Raw genomic sequence first — 21,247 nt, forward strand, 5'->3', positions numbered from 1 at the left:
TCTCTCAAAATAAATAAACTTAAAAAAAAAACAAACAAAACAGATGCTCAACATCAATCATTAGAGTACTGCAAATCAAAACAATGAGATACCACTACATACACCTATTAAAATAGCTAAAGTCTAAAACACTAACAACATCAAATGCTCATGAGGATGTTGGGCAACAGGAACTCTCACCTACTGTTGGTTGAAAAACAACATGGTATAGACACTTTGAAAACCAATTTAAAGGCTCCTTACAAAAATAAATATACTCTTACCATACAATCCAGCAACTGTGCTCCCTGGTATTTACTCAAATCAGCTGAAAACTTCTATCCATACAAAAACCAAACACAGGAGCACCTGGATGGCTCAGTTGGTTCAGCGACCAACTCTTGGTTTCAACTCACAGTTTGGGGTCAAGCTCAGTGTCAAGTTCTGCATTGACAGCACAGAGCCTGCTTGGGATTCTTCCTCTCTCCTGTCCCTCCCCTGCTTATGCTCTGTCTCTCTCAAAATAAGTAAATAAATGCACACAGATGTTTATAGCAACTCTATAAATGACAAATGTGAAAGCGACTGAGATATCCTTCAGCAGGTAAATGAATAAACAAACTGTAGTACATCCAATGGAATAATATTCAGTGCTATAAATGAATGAGCTATTAAGCCATGAAAAGATATGAAGGAAACTTAAATGCATATTCCAAGTTGAAAAGGTTACGTACTATATGATTCCAATTATAGGATATTCTGGAAAAGGCAACATTATGGAGACTGTAGAAGCACCAGTGGGTGCCAGGAATTAGGGAGAAGGGAGGGATAAATAGGTGGAACACAGGCGATTTTTAGGGTTGGGAAACTGTTCTGTTTTTCTGATGGATACATGTCATTATCCACCATTTGTCCACACCCATTGAATGTACAATATCAAGAGTGAACTCTGATGTAAACTATGGACTTTGTTTGATGTGTCCATGTTGGTTCATTAATTATAGCAAATATACCACACATGGCAAGATGTTGACTGTCGGGGAAGGAGTGCTGGCAGTACAGGGGAGCTTAGGGTATATGGCAACTCTGTATTCTTTACTCAATTTTGCCACGAACCTAAAATTGATATATAAAGTCTATTAACTTAAATATTAAAAATCATTAGAAATGAAAGAAACCGACAACCAACCAACATGTACTTACTGCAAGCTCATGTGTTCTAAGTAGAATAGCAAAGTAACAGAGAAACAAGAAAAAGAAAGAAACCAAATAACTTCAGATGAAAGTGCTATAAAGAAAGACAAAAAGGGATGCCTGGCTGGCTCGGTCGGTAGAGTATGTGAATCTTAATCTCAGGGTCCTGAGCTCAAGCCCCACATTGGGCATGGAGCCTACTGTTCAAAACAAAACAAAACAAAACAAAACAAGACACAGAAGGGCAAGAAGACAGATACCAAGTGGGCTAGGTGGGGACTATTCTAGTAGACTGATCAGGTAAGGCCCCTTCAAAACAGTAATGTATGAAGGGAAGATTCAGGCAGAAGAAACAAAAATGTAAAAGTCCCAACGTGAAAATAAGGCTCTTAAAAACAATGCTACCCTGTCAGTCTTTGACATATTAAGATTTAAAAATTAATGAAGACTAAATTTTATAATTAATAAGAACTATTAAGAAGGAATAATAAAACAAATAAGAGAATTTGAATAAAGTTTTACATATATACTCTGAAAACAGAAAGTGGTTTTTTTTGTTAAAGCTTATTTACTTTGAAAGAGAGAGAGTGCCAGGGAGCAGGGGAGGGGCAGAGCGAGGGAGAGAGAATCCCAAGCAGGCTCCACACTGTCAGCGCAGAGCCTGATATGGGCTCAAACTCACAAACTGTGAGACCAACTGAGCCACTTAGGTACCCCAAACAGAAAATGTTTTTAAGTTTCACAGAACATTCACCAAATTGGATTATCCTTTAAATCATACACACATGCACAAAACTCAGTAAATCAAAAAAATATATATATTTTTTATTTTAAAGTAGGCCTCACATCCAGCAGAGAGTCCAACATGGGGCTTGAACTCATGACCCTGAGATCAAGACCTGGGCTAAGATCAAGAGTTAGACACTTAACCGACTGAGCCACCCAGGTGCCCCAGTAAATCTTAAAAAATAATTTAAAAGACTATAAAAACAGAGTGAATAGAACTGTCCTAAATATCACTTGAGTCAAAGAGGAAATCAAACTAGAGCTACTATTCGGAAAGTAATGAATATAAGAACATGATTCATGTAAATTTTAGAGTGCAGCCAAAGCAGTCCTCAAAAGCAAATTAAGAGCATCAATGCTTTCATTATTTAAAAAAAAAAAAAAAAAAAAAAAAGAGGAACTAAGAACTTGAGTAGAAAAAGCTCAAAAAAAAAAAAAAAGAAAATCAAAATAAGGAGAAAAGTAGAAATCAGGAAATCAGAAAACCAAAAGAATTCACCTCAAAGTTGGTTATTAAAAATAACTAAGTAGACAAACATTTGGCAAATCAAATCAAGAAAAATAACAAAATCACTAATAAAAAGGTAGAAATACCAGATTTTAATTATAACATATTACATACATCCATATAATAACAAATTTGAAAATCTTAAAAATATAAAATGGGAAAATACAAATTATCAAAACTGACTCATGAAAAAGAAAGGATTCCTCAAGATTCTACAGAAGTAACTATGTAAGTTACCATTTGGCCTGTATACTATTAAACTAAATTTCTGAGATTCTTTTCTACTCTTTCAATAAATTCTGCACATTTGACTAATATGAGTGGGGTTTTGGTTCCTCATAACATGTCCCTTTGGATACCTTTGGCTATTAGCAAATTTATGATATGTACACTTATTTGTAGTTAAAAGAAGGAAAACCTTATCAACACCTAAAAAGTGTCATAAAAACATCTGCTAAAATTCAGAAGCCATTCCTATTGTTGTAAGGTAGGAACAGAATAAAATAACACTATCTCTCTAAAACCAACAGTTGCCATCATCCTTAATTGTAAAAATACCAGAGACATTCTAAGAATAACAATTATTACCTCTCTTCTTTAAAAATTTTTTTAAACATTTTTTTAAGTTTATTTATTTTGAGAGAGAGAGAGGGAGAGAGCACCAACAATGGAGGGGCAGAAAGAGAAAGAGGAAATAAGTTACACATTCAGCAATAGGAAAAGAACAAATACAGCACAGCTGTGCAATGGAATGTTTAGGCAAACATTAAAAAACAATCTTTTTTTTTTTTTTTTTAAATGTTTATTCATCTTTGAGAGACAGAGCATGAGCGGGGAAGGGGCAGAGAGGGAGACACAGAATCCGAAGGAGGCTCCAGGCTCCGAGCTGTCAGCACAGAGCCCGACGCCAGGCTCCAACTCACCAACTGCGAAATCATGACCTGAGCTGAAGTCGGACGCTCAACCGACTGAGCCACCCAGGCGCCCCACATTAAAAAATGATCTTAAGAACAAAGGGAAATGTTCAAGATTTAGCAAGATAACAAATTATAAAAACCAGGATTCCAATTTTATAAAAGTAACTGTTCTCACACACATATATACGTACGTGTATACATGTGTGTGTATACATATATATAACTGTTCTCGCACATATATAGGTACGTGTATACATGTGTGTATATATATATATGTGTATATGCGTGTATATATATTTGTGTGTGTATGTATACATATACATATAGTGGCAGGAAGCATAACAAAATATCAACAGTATTTTGATATCCATACATAATGGAATAAGGGGTTAAAAAAAAGCAACTTTATTCTTTTCAAGTATTTAATCAGGAAGGTGAAAAAAGTTCAGTAAGAATTTAAAATTTACAATAGAGATACTTTATCAAACATTTAGTTCTATTTCCACTATTATATGTGCCAATGTAACTTTTCCTTCTTTAATAATTTACTCTTTAGAGCACCTGAAATTTTCTTTAAATGCTTTACCCACCTTTTGCTGCTCATATTTTTATTATATAATAATTTTGTTTTGTTCACAAGCCTATAAATTAAGAACAGAAATTAAAAATTTCAAAGCTGAGAATACACCTTAAAATCACCTTGTCCTAATGAAATAAAAGGCCAAAATGAAACCTTCTAGCTTTCCAGAACCTATTAAACATTCACATGAAAAAACATTACCAATAGCTTGATCAGAAAGATGTGAGGAAGAACTCAGTAGTGCAAGCTAAAAGTGCTCTACATGCATATGTACATGTAGCACTTAAAAAAATTTTTTGGGGGGGCGCCTGGGTGGCTCAGTCAGTTAGGCGTCCAACTTCGGCTCAGGTCATGATCTCACGGCTCATGAGTTCAAGGCCCGCCTCGGGCTCTGTGCTGGCAGCTCGGAGCCTGGAGCCTGCTTTGGATTCTGTGTCTCCCTCTCTCTCTGCCCCTCCCCCTCTTGTGCTCTGTCTCTCTCTGTCTCTCAAAGATGAATAAATGTAAAAAAAGAAAAAAAAAGAATTTTTAAGTTTATTTATTTTTGAGAGAGAGTGTGCGCACAAGCAGGGGAGGGGCAAAGAGAAGAAGAGACAGAATCCCATGAGGATGGGGGGCGTGAACTCATGAACTGTGAAATCATGACCTGAACTGAGATCAGGAGTCAGATGCTTAACTGACTGAGCCACCCAGGGGCTCCAGTACATGTATTACTTTTAACCAACACTAGTGAGTTCTTCCTTACACCTCCCTCTTTGATTAGTTTCAACTGGCAAAAATTGAAAAATAACTCTCATTTCTAGAAGAATAACTCAGGCTTTCCCCACACTGCAAATAAAGATTATGGATTAACATGTTAAGAAAATATATAAGAACAGTAAGAATACCTAAACCAGAGTGGAGCTCAAGAAAAACTGCCAAAGAGAGCTACACACACAGGTGGAAATTTGAAGGATGAGGATGAAATCAGTAGAGGACAAAAGATGGGGATAAAAGGGCTTTTTGGTTGTTTGTTTGCTTTTCAGATGTGATGCTTACAATAAAACCATTACAATATTACACCCTGAATCTCTATAATCCATTTTCACAGCAACCTAAAACTCCTAAAATTTTTTCTGTGCCCATATTTCACTTCAATAGCCAAGCTATTTTACATTGTTAAAACTCTTCCTTACCCCTATTGTGCACAGACACTAATTCCAGAAGGATAGTACAATTATTATTTTTTTTAAAGTTTTATATATTTAAGTAAACTCTACACGTAACATGGGGCTCAAACTCATGACCCCAAGATCAAGCGTTGCATGCTCCTCCAACTGAGGCAGCCAGGCACCCCAATACGACAATTATTAAGAAGAATGTTTTTGATAAACATGCAATGGGAAAGTGCTTAAACAGAAAGTAAAAGATTATTATCTATTATGTAGGAAAAGCTTCAACAATTCAATTAAGGAGTATAGATTGATAGAGCCTTTTAGGATGGCAATTTGGCATCAATCGAAACTTAAAATGCACACTTAAAAATCTTATTTAAGGAAATATTTGTGTATACACACATGTGCACAAAGATACAGTAAGTTCACTAAGGCTCCAGTTTTACTTGCTCAAAATTGAGAGTACAGACTGTCCCTGACTTCTCATGGTTCAACTTACAGTTTTTTGACTTTACGATGGTATGAAAGTGAAGTTTCTACATTCAGCAGGAACCATATTTCGAATTTTGCTCTTTTCCTGGGCTGGCAATATGCAGTACCACACTGTCTTATGACACTGGGCAGTAGCTGCAAGCAGCAGCTCCCAGTCAGCCATGTGATCAAGAGGATAAACAACTGAAACACTTAAAACCATTCTATTTTTCACTTTCAGTATACTATTCAATAAAGTGCATAAGTATTCAACACCTTAGTATAAAACAGGCATTGTGTTAGAGGGGTCTGCCCAACTGTAGGCTAACCTAAGTGTTCTGAGCTCATTTAAGGTAGGCTAGACTGAGCTATAATGCTTTGGCGTACAATGTTTTCAACTTTCAGTGGGTTTATTGAGACAAAACCCCATTGTAAGTTGATGAAGATCTGCACAGCAGTCTTCTCTTACCCACGGTTTCTCTTTCCACAGTTTCAGTTGCCAGCAGTCTAACCGCAGTCCTGGATCCTACTACCGAGGTTTGGTCAGAAGGTCAGTAATAGCCTATCACTACATCACAGTGTCTACCTACACCATTCACCTCACTTCATCTCATCATATAGGCATTTTATCATCACATCATCACAAGAAATGTTAGTAGAGTCCAATGAGATATTTTGAGATACACCACATTCACATAACTTTTATTATAGCATACTGTAATAACTGTTCTACTGTATTATCAGTTATTGTTGTTAATCTCTTACTGTGCCTAAATGATAAACTAAACTTTACCACAGATGTGTATACATGGGAAAAAACATGGTATATATAAGGTTCAGCCTATCCCTGGTTTCGGGAATCCACTGGAGGTCTTGGTACGTATCCTCCATGGATAAGGGGGGACCACTGTAACATAAATTACCATGAATAAAGTGCAACCATACAATAGACTACACCATGACTGTTAAAAAGATGAAGTACAGCTATGTGTATTGGGACGGAAAAGATAATATAATGACCAGATCTTTTATTTTAAAAAAATTGGTTAAACCCACAAACATAATGCTTATTCCTAACTTCATAAAGAAAACAAAATTGTTAGCAGGGGTACCTGTAGGGAATGGGACTAGACAGTGAGGAAAGAGTAATGTTCATTTTTTTTTTTATTGTAAATAGTTGAGTTGTTTTTGAGAGAGAGAAAGAGAGAGAGAAGGAGAGAGGGAGGGAGGGTGGGAATGCGAGCAGGGGAGGGGCAGAGAGGGAGACACTGAATCTGAAGCAGGCTCTAGGCACTGCTCAAACTCTTGGTCCGAGAGATCATGACCTGAGCCTGAGCCGAAGTCAGACGCTCAACCAACTGAGCCACCCAGGCGCCCAGAATTGCTGGAACCTTTTATAAAAAGCAAAAACCGCTTCTGGAATTTAAAAATAAGGGAAAGAGCACTAGTCTGTTATGATGGTTATCTGAGGCTAAAGTGATTTTTGTCCTGTTTCTTAACAATCTTCACTACTCTCCAAATTTTCTATGAGAAATATGCATACTTTTTAAAATCTGAAAAACATGTACTTAGAAAACCTATATTTTATATCTGTAGCAAAACTTTTCCCAAAAAATAATTTTAACAGTTATGGTTTCAGAAACTTGGTCCTGAGATTCCAACCTCTTCCAGAAAGCATTCTTAAACTTAAGTTTGGGAGCTTGTTACAGAAGAAATTAAATGTAAAGCCTATTTTAGAATGGAATATTAACTAACCTCTATAAAGAACTTAAGTACTACATTCACAAAGTACTTTACCGGCATTATCTCATTTACTTTAAATAGCCCCATGAAATTTGTATTATATGATTATTACTATCAATCCCCATTTTATAGATGAAGAAAACCAAATCTTGAAAAGAGAACATGTGTTACCCAGAGTCAACTAGAAGAGCCAAGATTCAAACCCAGGTCTCCAGCATCTAACCGTCTGAGATACATGAAATGGTAAGTGCTAATGTACCTCAGAGATAATAATAGGCTAGTACTCTGAAATCCTGCAGGAATGTTCGGAATGACTATTCTTAAATAGGTTAGTGATCCTAAAATGAAGAAGCAGTGAAAATTCTGTTCACAGAAGAAAACAATCAGTACTTCTTCAAAGCCAAGGGGGCTATTTTTCCTTCTTTCAGTTTCTACCAAGGTACCAGAAGGATACAAGGGACAACCGAGGTTTGTCAGCAACTTAACCAGCCCTCTGACTAGCCTCGAATTAGCTCTCTAACTGGGAGGGCTTTTGAAAACAAACATCAGAATCTCAAAGGCTTAAAGCCTTCAACAAGGTCCAGTTTCAAGTTTTAATCAAAAGAAACATACTTGAATATTAGAATTATCAATATTGACAGAACAAACATAAGGATTTAAAAGTACCTACTTATTTTATTTTTGTCTATATGAACAAGTTCTCTTTAAAAAAAAATAATAATAACTGAAAGTTTATCCTTAGTTACCTGAACAAGGTCTAAGTTTTTTCTTTAAAAAAGTATAATAAAAAAGAAATATACACCACTGTTAATCACGTCTACTTGGAAACCTGCCTATCATAAAGATCAGAGAACCATAGGAACCCCAATTCATTTGTTTAGTAGATACACCTCAAGTACAAACTTACCATTAGTTTACAATTTTAGGTTTGCAAGGTTAGTAATGAACGTCACAAAGTCGAGAAGAGTAACTCTCCTTTTGAATAATGGTAAACCAGGAATCAAGGCCCTAAGGGAAGAGGAATAAGGAACTCTTCCTTGGTAAAAATTATCTGCTTATAGGGGCACCTGGATGGTTCAATCAGTTGAGCATTGGACTTTGGCTCAGGTCACGATCTCACAGATCTCACAGATCTCACAGTTCGTGAGTTTGAGCCCCATAGCAGGCTCTGTGCTGACAGCTCAAAACCTGGAGCTTGCTTCTGATTCTGTGTCTCCCTCTCTCTCTGCCCACCCCCTGTTCAAAATAAATAAATATTAAAAAAAAAAAAAAAACCCAACTATCTGCTTATAGAAACGGGCAGAAAAGCTGGCATTATACACCAAATTATACACTCTATCATTTTTATACCTGCAACAAGACCTCTCAATTAAGTTAAGGACAACTGACATCAAATGATGACAGTATTAAGGCTCAGTACTAACACTTAGGTAAAAATGGAGTATTTAATGAAAACAAAATTCACTGAATTTACATCAACCACTTTCAACAAAACCTGGAAGTAGGCTTAATACCTACATATATTACAGTTCAAAAACATTTTAAGGTTCATTTTCCCTAATGTACATCAGTGTTCTTGTATAATTAATAGCTAGACAGATTTAAAAGCCAAGGGCAAAAGAATTGCCTCAAATCAATACCCTTAATAGCTTAATAGGAGAACATGAACAAAGCTTTCCACTTATAAGTGTGTATATAATATGTGTATGCGTGTGTATATACATATACACACATAAAAAACATTTAGAAGTTAGTATGAGTGTGTTTTACAAATGCCACAGAGTTTCTGGCAGAGTTGACAAGTTGTAACCTGCTTTAAAAATTACTGTTCACTGCCTTCAACCCAATCTAATTTTATTTAATGTTATTTTTTTGGATAACTCTACAAAACTAAAACCCCCCCAAGCAAATTCTTGTACATTTCAATATCCTGCCTACTTATAAGAGCGGAAGAGTCTAACAGAGCAGGGGAAAAAACGTGACGTGCACAACCTTGATCCAAAACACAGTTCGTCGGAGTCTAATTTTAGGCCTAACCATTTTGATTGTCTTTTACAGAGGTTAAAAAGAAAAAAACAACTATAGATCACTTTTAAAGGAGAAATGAAATAACTATCAATGGAAGTTGTACATGATTTATCAAAGAGGAAACAAATCACGCTCACAACTGCCTAGAGTATTCCAATTAAAATGAAGATACAAGGAGGATACAGCCCCACACCAACCGACAACAGAAATTACTTCTCATACTTTAATTCTGGGATGACTTTAAAGAAATACTCAAAAGGCTGAGTCCACCGAGGATGTTGCAGCAATGTCGTATGTGTCTTGATTTCAAGAAAGCCAAACATGGTGAAAAGCCAACCTTCACCTAAATTACCTAAAGAAGCAAATATTCACCTCCTGGCTGAAGATCAAACAAGAATCACGAGAAGACCCAAAAGTTCGGTTGTTAGGTGAGGCCCTCAAACTCTCGGAAAACTATGTTTCTACCAATAGAAATATGGAAGAGATTTCACATTGTCGTTTAGAAAAGAGTAAAGGGACTAGAGACCATATATGCCTAAGCAATGAAACTATGATGACCAGAGAGGTAGCAAGGAGGAGCTGGGACTCAGGAAAAATCATCGAGGACTAAAACCTGAGTCGTTAGGTCGAACACTAAAGTAAACTGAGAACAGGAGGAAGCTGAAAGGCTAGGGAAGGGAGACCGAGAGTGGGCAGAGCCTGTGGCGCGACACGGCCCTGGGCAGGGTTGGGTCCAGGAAGAGTCAGACTTCGCCAGCCCAGCAAGCTTCCCATTTCGGGCTGAAGCCGAAGAAAACAGCCCTAGGGAGCAGACAATGAGCCACCGCCCCGGGAGCCACGGCTCCAGGCACGCAGGTGGCGGCTGCCCCGGCGCTGCTCCGAGCAGGTAGGCTGCCGCGGGCCGCTGGCGCCGGCCAGGCCGCGGAGAAAGAAGGAGGAAGAGAGCGACGGCCCGCGTCCCGGCCCGCCTGCACACTTACCCCAGGCGAGGGAAGGTCCCCGCCCCAGCGAGGCGCCTCGGTCCGAGCTCCCGGCGGGCTCTGGAACCGCCCCGGGCAAGCGCAAGGCGCAGGGCAGGCGGGGAGGGAGGGGGAAGCGGGGCGGGAAGACAAGCCGCGCTGGAGCGCAGCCGCTGCTACCGCAAGGCCGAGCGGCAGCCGAGCCCCGCGGGCGCCGGGAGGGGAGGGCAGGGAGCCTTCGGCAATGGCGACGGCCCGGGCCAGAGGGGAAGCGGAACAACCGCCGCCGCTGCGCGTGGCCACAACCCTGGGGGAGGGCGACGGCGGGGAGCGGGTAGGGGCGGGGCCAGAACTCCGCCCCCTCGCCGGCCCAAGCACCGAGCTCCACGGGGTGGAGACCGGCACCACCTCCCGCTGGGCGGGCTCGCCCGGGGCTGCTGGGACTCGTAGTTTGGAGACGTACAGTCTGCTTTTCTCGCCTTTCTCTTTCTTTTTTTTGGGGACGGGGTTTAGGGAATATTCTTTAAACTGAGAAGGAGAGCCAGTTCCTCGTTTAACTTAGCATGGTCTCCAGTCAGGTCTGTGCCAACCAAAGATGCTGACTGACACTGCTGTTACATAAACCTGCTCCAGAACATTTGTTTCTGGGAACTCATCCATTACCCATTTGCATTTTACTTACAAACTCTTACTATGTCTTGCTGCTAAAATAAGTCCCATCTCCTTGAAATCAAGGCCTTCATGTTTTATCCACAGTGGAGCTCATCATTGTATTCAGTAACTCTACAAACATTTGAGCATCTAAAATGTATCAGGGATACAAGGGTGAACATGAGTCACTTTGCCTTTGTGCAGCTTACAAATATGCAAGCACAATTATTAAACTAGTGATATCTGGTATGAGGAGACAACTGGGGAGATTACTTTGGATCTGGTGGCCAGAGAAAGCATCTTTAAGGAGGGGGCATTTAAGCTGAGAACAGGAGAGAGCTATGAAAAGCCCCTAGGAGAAAGCATTATAGGCAGGAGGAAGAAAAGGACTTGCTATGGTCAGTTATGAAGACCTGTATAGCTTGAGCTTAGAGCAAGAAGAGTAATGTACTGTGATAAAACAGTAGAGTAGACAAGATTCAGGTCAAGAAGAATCTTGAATGCCATGCTAAAGAATTTGGATTCATTCCAAGAAGCTACTAAAGAGTTTTAAGCAGGGAAGTGATTTTATCTGGCTTACATTTTCAGATCACTAGATTGCTATGTGGCGAATGGAGTATATAGATGCAAGAATAGAAGGAAATAAACTAGAAAGTCTGTAATCATGACTGATACTAAGAAAGCAGAACTGGAAAAAGGTAGCTAGACTGTGTTTATCTATACATGTAGAATACAAACTGATATAGAGAGAAAGGAATCAAAGACCAATATGGCACACTATTATTAGATAACCTGAAAAACAGCCCCATTATTAAACACACCGAAATGCTGGATAAAATAGAACATCCTTTCGAAGGCATAACTAAGCTTTCAAGAAAGGAGGAGGAATACCTCTGACAGTCTTCCAAACCCCACACTCAACCCAAAGAGACAGCAAAAAACCTGAGTAGTAAGCAGGACAGTGAAGCTATGGTTGTGTTGAGGGTATATACTTATCTCAGAAAATGGTTTTTTGTTTGTTTGTTTCTGGGTTGTTTTTGTTTTTTGTTTGTTTGTTTTGGTTTTTTTACTGGCTGGACAGAAGAGCAAAGACAAGGCCTTGGGCTGTACAAAGAGCTGGGACATTGATCCTGCATAAGACTGGGAAACTCAAAGGGCTATGCCCTCCAAGAATAGACTGAGGATAAAAAATATCCCCTGCACCAGCCCTGGGAGACAAGCAGACATTAGTATGTTTGTCTGGACTTGGTATGGAGGGGGAAACAATTTCTCTTTAGAATTCAAAACCAGAAACTTTCCCTCACATGTGTTTGAAAGTTCAAACTGACATTACCTATACTGTCCAGGAAACCTCAGGACAAGAAAGTGGTCCCAGGCTGGTAGTGCTTGGAGGCCTGGAAGAAACAAATACAAATCCTCACCACACAGGTTCACTCTTAACCCAGGACTCAAAGGATTCCCAAAGATAAACAGGATTTCAAAAGCTAAATATGAGCACCCAAAATATAACTACAATATACCTGAGAAAATAAGGCACCATAAGTGAATCAGCAGAAACTGTGAACAAAATAATGAAGTCTGAACTTTAGAGAGTCGAATTATTGGTTACAGAATAGACAATGAGTTTATTAAACTGATTAAACAAAATAATACAGGAGCAAGAAACAAGATACTATTTATTTAATGTTTATTTTTCAGAGAGAGCATGCAAGATGGGGAGGGGAACAGAGGATTCAATGTGGGCTCTACGCTGACAGCAGCAAGCCTGATGCTGAGCTTGAACGCATGGACCATGAGATCATGATCTGAGCTGAAGTCAGACACTCAAATGACTGAGCTACTCAGGTGCCCCGAAACAAAATAGTATTTTTTTAAAAGTGACCAGGCAATTTTGAGAAGTAACCAAGTAGAACTTCTAAAAATAAAGAATTTAATAATTGAAATCAAAGCCAATGTTTCAGTTAAATAGCAGATTATATATTGAAGAGAGAATTACTAAACTGGACCATAGATCTAAAGAAATTATGGAGAATAGCCCAGAGACAAGGGAAATATGAAAGAAAGATCAAGAGACATGGGGATGGATTGTGAAGGTCTATCATATGCTTAGCAAGAACTCTGAGAGAAGACAAAAGAGGCAGTATATAATGAGATAATGGCCAAGAATTTTCCTGAACTGAATAAAGACAAGATCCTTTAGATTCAGGAAGCAAAGTGAAGCCCAACCAGGGTAAAGAAAAGACATCTTTTCAAACATGTCAATATGAAACTGGAGAATACCAAAAATAAAGCAACTAGAAAGAAAAGACCTACCCTACAAAGAAATAACTATTGAACTTCTGAAGATTTCTCAACTGCAACAATGTGTACCAGTTGACAATGGAAAAATATTTACCAAGATGACCAAAATATTACACCAAGATAAAATAACCAACCTTAGAAGTGTATGTGTAGCAAAATTATTGGTCATATGAGGGTAAAATACAGATATCATCAAACAAAAAGGTTGCTGGTATTGTAATAGCATTGTATTGCGACAATGGTACCTATACTTGTGAGCATAGCATAAAATATAGACTTGTGGAATAGCTGTGTTGTATACCTGAAACTAACTGTAACATTGTGTGTGAACTATACTTAAACTAAAAAAAAAAAAAAAAAAAAAAAGATGTTGTCAACAACAGGGACCTACTAAAGGAACTCATTAAAAAGACACACTTCAGGAGGAAACAGATTCTAGAAGTAAGGTCTAAGATGCAAATCAGGTAGATAGCTAAACCTACTCATCCCATCACTGGTTAGGATGATCCTGAAGAACATACTTAATCCACATTATTTCATTCTCTCAACTCTACATTCAACAACCTGCCAAACGAATATTTTGTAAGTTTGGAGGATAATGCAGATAGGTATTGGTCACCTCTAATTTATCTCATCTTACCAATAAGCACTAATTATGAAAATATAGGTGAGTAGCTTGAAATAGAATATCTTACTAGAACAGTCCTTAAACTCATTATATTCTGAAATCATTAAGAGCTGCCATAGATCTTTCCAGTTCCCAAGTCATATATTATACCATCTTCCCTGAGATCTAGCTAAATAATGTAAATTCTTGGTAGAGTGGCTTAGATACACACACACACACACACACACACACACACACACACACACACTCAAATAATCTCTGCCCCATCACCACCCTCAGTTGAGGTAACCCACGTCTCTGTTAGGTTCATCCAAAAGAACATACTACTTTAAGAAAACTAAACCATAAAAGTGGAGCAGATACTGGAACAGAATGACCAATAGGACAGTACCTATTTTCCTAGCTTTAAACAAAAAAGACCATACACTGAATTACAAAACTGATTACAAAAGTAAAGTGCTTAGGGGCTCCTGGGTGGCTCTGATGGTTAAGCTTCTGACTCTTGATTTCAGCTCAGGTTATGATCTTGCAGGTCATGAGACTGAGCCCCCTGTTGGACTCTGCACTGACAGCACACAGCCTGCTTGCAATTCTCTCTCTCCCTCCCTCTGCTCCTCTTATACTCTCACTCACTCTCTCAAAAATAAAAACAAACAAACAAACAAATAAATAAAATAAAGTGCTTAGGGGTACCTAGCTGGCTCAGTAGACAGAGCATGTGACTCTCAACCTCAGTTCAAGCCCCACCTTGGGAATAGAGCTTAATTTAAAAAATTTTTTTTAATTACAAAAAATAAAGTGCTTACTCATTTTTTAAGCATCCAAAGAAGATAATATAAAGAGTTCAAAACCAGAAATGTTCCACTGTATCAAAAGTAATGTCATTAGCAACCACTTATTAGGCAAGAAGAGTCATATGAAAGTACTCTTCACTTCCTTTCACATTTTTATTACACTTCTGAATACCTGTATAAATACGTAAGTGGCTGAATCATGTTCCAAACCACCATCTCAAATATTAACTTGAAAACTTGTTTAAATACTGATGAAACTTGGTGCTAATATGCAAAAGAAAATAAAGATATATGTACACTCTGCCCTCTACTCCACATATACTCTTAAGAGGTACCATGTTCCCCTCTCCATATTTCAAAATGTTGTCTGTTGATGTTACTGAATTTTGACTGACATATAATTTTACTTCAATGCCACTATATAAATCCCAGTATGAAAGAAATGCTTGTAAAAAGCATGGAGTTCTTTCTTATAAGAAAACATTAAACAAGTATAAAATTAGACCGGGTTGAAATTTTATCGATCTCTAATATTTCTGTTTTATGGCACTTGGTTGCTTTTTTCAATATTTAAGTTCTTAAACACACCTTTAAAAAGAACTATTTTGACTGGTCAAGTCATACATGTCAAAATACAAAAGATTTATTCCTATAAAAACACCAGAATGTTTTAGGAAATTAAGCAGTGATATATATAAATGTTTATCATTCCATTACTCAATATAAAACAAACATTGCCAACATACCCTGGTTTATTGGCTTCTGTTTCGGAATATGCTTGTCCTAAATGCACTGCCCTAAATAAACAGAAGAACATGCTTGCCTTTTTTATTTTTTAACTAGCTTATGGCACTTACTTTATTTTCTACTTTTTTTCCCAAGAAAAACAGTACATCAAGAGCTTTTGTTTAAAAAAAATCAGTGAAGATGCAAAAAAGATTTTTTGTACAGGTACAACTTAATAAAATATACTCTTTAAAATGACAATCTGAATTGTCTTCTTGACAAATTCAGTATTAAATCAAAACTAAATCTTAGTACGTAGTTTCATTAAGCCCTTTGTAAATTCATATACTCAGAAGAGTATAATAAAATATAAAAGAAGTGTGGAATTGCTTTAAGGAATAATCAATTTTGATATTAATAATTTCTTAGCTCTCCTACTTTATTTTCTTTAAACTCTGGATAAGTAACTTTAATATTCTCATAAAATTTACGTTTAAATAAACTGATTCATCCAAAATATTTTATTCTTATTTATAATGATTTTCTCAATTTTTAGCTGAAATTTAAATGTTTCTATTCACAATGAGAATAATTTGTCTCTAATACATAAAGTACCCATTTTTGTAAAAGAAATGAAGATAAAATCACTTCTCACAAAATAAATATTAATTTAACGAAACTAAGTTTCCTCTATTGGCACTAGCTTGAAGATTACCAAAGGTCTATACAACAGAGCACTAAATTTTGGAATTAGTTGAAAATGATCCAAAATTTCCTCTAGTAGACATAATTTTAGTCATAAATGAAGACAAAAATAGTGACATAATTCTAGAAGAACACTTCTAGTCACAAGTAAATAGGTCTTTTTTAGGTTTATGGAAAGCACTTAACTCGGTAAAACTTATAGGGAGAAATGGCCATATTTGAAAACAGCCACAAGGATCAAAGTAGAACACAGGATGGTAATGAGCAGAGTGACAGAACATACTAAAGAGGTATGTATAGTCAGTCCCACTGGAACCTGTAGAGTCACATTCTTATATACCTATAGAGAAAGAGAGAGAGAGAAAGAAAGAGAAGTTAGAGATATTTAAAATGCACACCTTAAGGTGAAACCACAATTTCTTTAATTTTTTGATTTAATTTGTTTCTTTTAAATATCTTCCAGCCAGTGCTACACTACATGTAACATTACTATTTGAGTGATTCTTTTGTATTCAACATTTTATTTAATATAACAGAATCAGACTCAATCCCCACAATAATCCTTAAATTCTCCTTAGTTTTGACTTTTTCTGCTTTCTGCAGATGCTATCTCCCATCATCACCTCTGTAATCAATATAAACATTTACTTCCTCTTACTCTGTTTCCTATTAGAATACAGAATTCTCTCACAGTTAAAGCCCTAAAGAAAAAACATTAAAACAATAAAGCTAAGTATGCATTTACTCCTGTTTTTTTGTTTCTTCCACCAAAATAGCTTTTAAAAGTCTGTTATTCACAAATTACACAATTGAATGGGTCTTTTATTGGTACAACATCAAATCTGTTGTCCTACTAACCTGTAATACAAAAGTCCTATGTTCAACTTAGTTTCTATTTTCTATTTAGTTTTGAAGATAAAGAGGTTCAATTAGAAACTCTAGTAAATTTTATAGGTTAAAATAGTTTTTAAAAATATTAAAATTTAGGTACCTTGGGAATACTTTTATTTTTGGTTTCTTTTTATAAATATCTGGATTATAACTTCACATTAAAAAAAAGTTACCAACATAATCTGTAACAAAGCCACCCTACCAAAAAAATGGTGTCTTAAACCAACAAGCCTTAGTGTATAGATCACCATTGTAGTAATGGTCACCTATTTTTCTGGTATATATAAACAAGCAATACTAACACACACACATGCACACACACACACACACACACACACACACACACACACACATTCAAAGGGCTTAATTATGACCTCTTATTTCAAGTTACATGGTCTAAAAGAACTGAATTCAAAATGTTTTAATAAGGTAATTACTTATTTTGTAGCAATGCACACTACCAATATTTTTTTTGAAGTTTGAACTGCATTTTATTTATTTATTTTTTTAAATTTACATCCAAATTAGTTAGCATATAGTACAACAATGATTTCAGGAGTAGATTCCCTAATGCCCCTTACCCATTTAACCCTTCCCCCCTCCCACAACCCTCCAGTAACCCTCTGTTTGTTCTCCATATTTATGAGTCTCTTATGTTTTGTCCCCCTCCCTGTTTTTATATTATTTTTGTTACCCTTGCCTTATGTTCATCTGTTTTGTCTCTTAAAGTCTTCATATGAGTGAAGTCATAGGATTTTTGTCTTTCTCTGACTAATTTCACTTAGCATAATACCCTCCAGTTCCATCCATGTAGTTGTAAATGGCAAGATTTCATTCTTTTTGATTGCCAAGTATATATATACCTCCAATGTATGTATGTATGTATATATATATATATATATATATATATATATATATACACACCACATCTTTTTTTTTTTTTTTTTTAATTTTTTTTTCAACATTTTTTATTTATTTTTGGGACAGAGAGAGACAGAGCATGAACGGGGGAGGGGCAGAGAGAGAGGGAGACACAGAATCGGAAACAGGCTCCAGGCTCCGAGCCATCAGCCCAGAGCCTGACGCGGGGCTCGAACTCACGGACCGCGAGATCGTGACCTGGCTGAAGTCGGACGCTTAACCGACTGCGCCACCCAGGCGCCCCTACACCACATCTTCTTTATCCATCCATCCATCAATGGACATTTGGGCTCTTTCCATACTTTGGCTATTGTTGATAGTGCTGCTATAAATTATTGGGGTGCATGTGTCCCTTCGAAACAGCACACCTGAATCCCTTGGATAAATGCCTAGTAGTGCAATTGCTGGGTCGTAGGGTAGTTCTGTTTTTAGTTTTTTGAGGAACCTCCATACTGTTTTCCAGAGTGGCTGCACCAGCTTACATTCCCAACACACTACCAATATTTTAATTTTTTTAATGTTTATTTTATTTTTGAGAGAGAGAAAGGCAGAGCATGAGCAAGGGAGGAGCAGAGAGGGAGGGAGACAGAGGATCCAAAGCAAGCTACAGACTCTGAGCTGTCAACACAGAGCCCGATGCGGACTCAAACTTATGAACTGTGAGATTATGACCTGAGCTGAAGCCGGCGCTCAACTGACTGAGCCACCCAGGTGCCCCTTAAATTAATAAATCATAAATAAACACTGATTATACTCTTAATTCACATTTAAAAAATCAAATGTAATGCTCCAGATATATTTTAGAGTTTGAAAAAAAATTTGGGTTCCATATGGTAATGGAAATCTACTCAAAAGCAACTCTACATTGCAAAAGATATTGGCACAGTCATGCATCTCACCAACTGTCAGTTCTAAGAGAGTTCTCCACAACAAAATAGCAGTGCTTTGCAGTAAGCCTGCACTCTAAGTAGTTATTTTCTCAGCTAGCTGGTAGACAGACTTCAAAGCACAACTCCAAGGAAAATACTTCAAATTTAAATATCCACAATTGAACATATGAACAAATCTGCTTTATGTTTATCTGACTCACAGGCTACCTAATATTTTAAATTTACTTTACTTCGGTTGCAAATCCATTTGACTCCTTGTAAAAGTAAATTGTGAAAACGATGGCACAGATTGTGCTACTCAACCAAAGCAAGCAGGCCTTAAAGAGAATTAGAGACAAAGAGAAACACAGTTATTACAACCATCAGTTAAAATGCAGCCCATAAAAGAGGAAGGAAAGGACAGGAAAAAAAAAAAAAAAGAGAGAAAGAAAAGAGATGGATTATATAAAACTACTCACTCCGAAGAGAGGAAAGAAGTAGACCATGTTAACTAAAGGTAAATAGAAAACTGTACACTCCTTAGACAAAGCCAAAGTTAATGAAGTATGAATACTTAACCTAATTTATTAGCTGAAATCAAGTTGGGAGGTCAAAACTATAAAAATGGCCAGCAACGACCTAGATTTAGATATACAAATTGCAATACAATGATCTAAAACTTTATCACAGTTGAAATACTACTTTGAGTCTTATTTTCCTTTTTTCACTTGTTCTGTGCAATATAGTGAAATTAACTCATTTTGTTGTTTAAAAATTAATAAATCTTATAATTTTGGGTCTCTCTCTCCATCTCTTTCAAAATAAACATTAAAAAAGGGGGGGGGGCAACTGGGTGGCTCAGTCAGTTAAGCATCCAACTCCTGATTTGGCTCAGGTCATGACCTCACGGTTCGTGAGTTCGAGCCCCACATTGGGCTCTGTGCTGACAGAGCACAGAGCCTGCTTAGGATTCTGTCTCTCTCTCTCTCTCTCTCTGCCCTTCCCCCACTTGATCTCTCTCTCTCTCTCTCTCTCTCTCTCTCCCCCCCTTTCCCCCTTTTCTCTCCAAATAAATAAACATTAAAAAAAAAAGCATATTAGTTATACTTAAACTCTGGACCAATGAGGCATGGAACTAACGTTAATATCTGGCCCCCAAATTAAATGATTCTGGCTCTAATGAGGAACCACTGTTGCCACTAGTAGCAAAGAAACATTGAGAACAACCAAACACAGCTTTCTATGGTAGAATATAAAATGCTAATCCTTTAAATGTGGCAGAAACATTATGAGTTTTAAATGAGGCAGCATGATCTAAAAACAACATAAACTATTAACTCACTGGTTTATATTTCATATTGTTCCATTGGCAGATATCCTTACTCTTCAAAGCACAAGGAGCGGCCACTTCTGACTGAGCCCAGCATTTCAAAATTGGAAACTCTGAGAAGAAATGGTAGAACATTATATCAGAAAACCTGCATCTGGACTAGATAGAGGTGAGGCCAGTCTTTCATGTTGAGATATCAGTATTCAAACTTTTAATACACAATGTACATGACCTGAATCCATCTATCACATGCTGTTTTATTTTAGCAGCCTGCTCTACATGGATGCTAAGGAATTACAAAATTACTAAGACTGTGCAGAAGTTAAGCATGACTTCTTAACAAATCCCATTACAGTAGGTACCACATTTTAAAAATTTAATGTAGGGGCACCTGGGCGGCTCAGTTGGTTGAGCGTTCAACTCTTGATTTGGCTCTGGTCATGATCCCAGGGTCATGGGATCGAAGCCCACAACGGGCTCTGTGCTGAGCATGGAACCTGCTTGGAATTCTCTCTTTCTCCCTCTGCCCCTCTCCTCCATTCAATCTAAAATAAAATTTATAAATAAATAAATATTAAAAATTTTTTTGAAGTATAACATATATTCAGAAAAATGAATAGATACTAAGCATATAACCAAAAAAATTTCCATTGAGTAAACAAGCCCATATAAAAGAGCATTCAGACTAAAAACAAACAAACAAACAAAAACAATGAACAATACCAGAATCCTAGATGCTCTCTCAAGAGAGGGCACTTTTTCGGGGCAGCTGTGTGGCTCAGTTGGTTGAGTTCAGCTCAGGTCATGATCTCACAGTTCATGAGTTTGAGCCCCACATCGGGCTCTCTGCTGTCAGCATGCAGCCCACTTTGGATCCTCTGTCCATGCTCTCTCTGCCTCTTCCCCATACATGTGCTCTTGCCCACTCTCATACTCTCTCTCAAAAATAAATAAATATTTTTTAAAAAGGGCACTTTTTCAAACTTTAGAGTAATTAAAAGAAAGTAAGCTAGGCTGGATGAACAAATTTAGCAGAATTGAACACTTTATTATTTTTTCATCATGAAAAATATGATGGCAGCAGAGTAGGATTAAAAACTTCCAATCTCCCA

At 37.3% G+C, this 21,247-nt stretch overlaps 2 protein-coding genes and 1 long non-coding RNA gene across 3 annotated transcripts in view; 1 reads left to right on the forward strand and 2 right to left on the reverse strand.

Annotated features, from left to right (window-relative positions):
• Positions 1–10,634, reverse strand: part of PAK2 (p21 (RAC1) activated kinase 2) — a 91,981-nt gene extending 81,347 nt beyond the window's left edge. The window contains exon 1 of the mRNA XM_058730965.1: positions 10,341–10,634. The gene's annotated coding sequence lies outside the window, so the exon portion shown is untranslated. The remainder of the gene's footprint in view (positions 1–10,340) is intronic.
• Positions 6,020–10,064, forward strand: LOC131512387 (uncharacterized). The gene is made up of 3 exons (XR_009262117.1): positions 6,020–6,139; positions 7,465–7,575; positions 9,391–10,064. It is a non-coding gene; the product is annotated as an uncharacterized LOC131512387 (long non-coding RNA).
• A 5,291-nt stretch (positions 10,635–15,925) lies between the features above and the next one.
• PIGX (phosphatidylinositol glycan anchor biosynthesis class X) overlaps positions 15,926–21,247 on the reverse strand; it is a gene marked incomplete at its 5' end in the record, with an annotated part of 31,946 nt that continues 26,624 nt past the window's right edge. The window contains 2 exons of the mRNA XM_058730971.1: positions 15,926–16,464; positions 20,148–20,248. Of these exons, the coding sequence (XP_058586954.1) occupies positions 16,321–16,464; positions 20,148–20,248 (245 nt within the window). The remainder of the gene's footprint in view (positions 16,465–20,147; positions 20,249–21,247) is intronic.

Source organism: Neofelis nebulosa, chromosome 5 (assembly GCF_028018385.1).
Source record: "Neofelis nebulosa isolate mNeoNeb1 chromosome 5, mNeoNeb1.pri, whole genome shotgun sequence".
Lineage (NCBI taxonomy): Eukaryota > Metazoa > Chordata > Mammalia > Carnivora > Felidae > Neofelis > Neofelis nebulosa.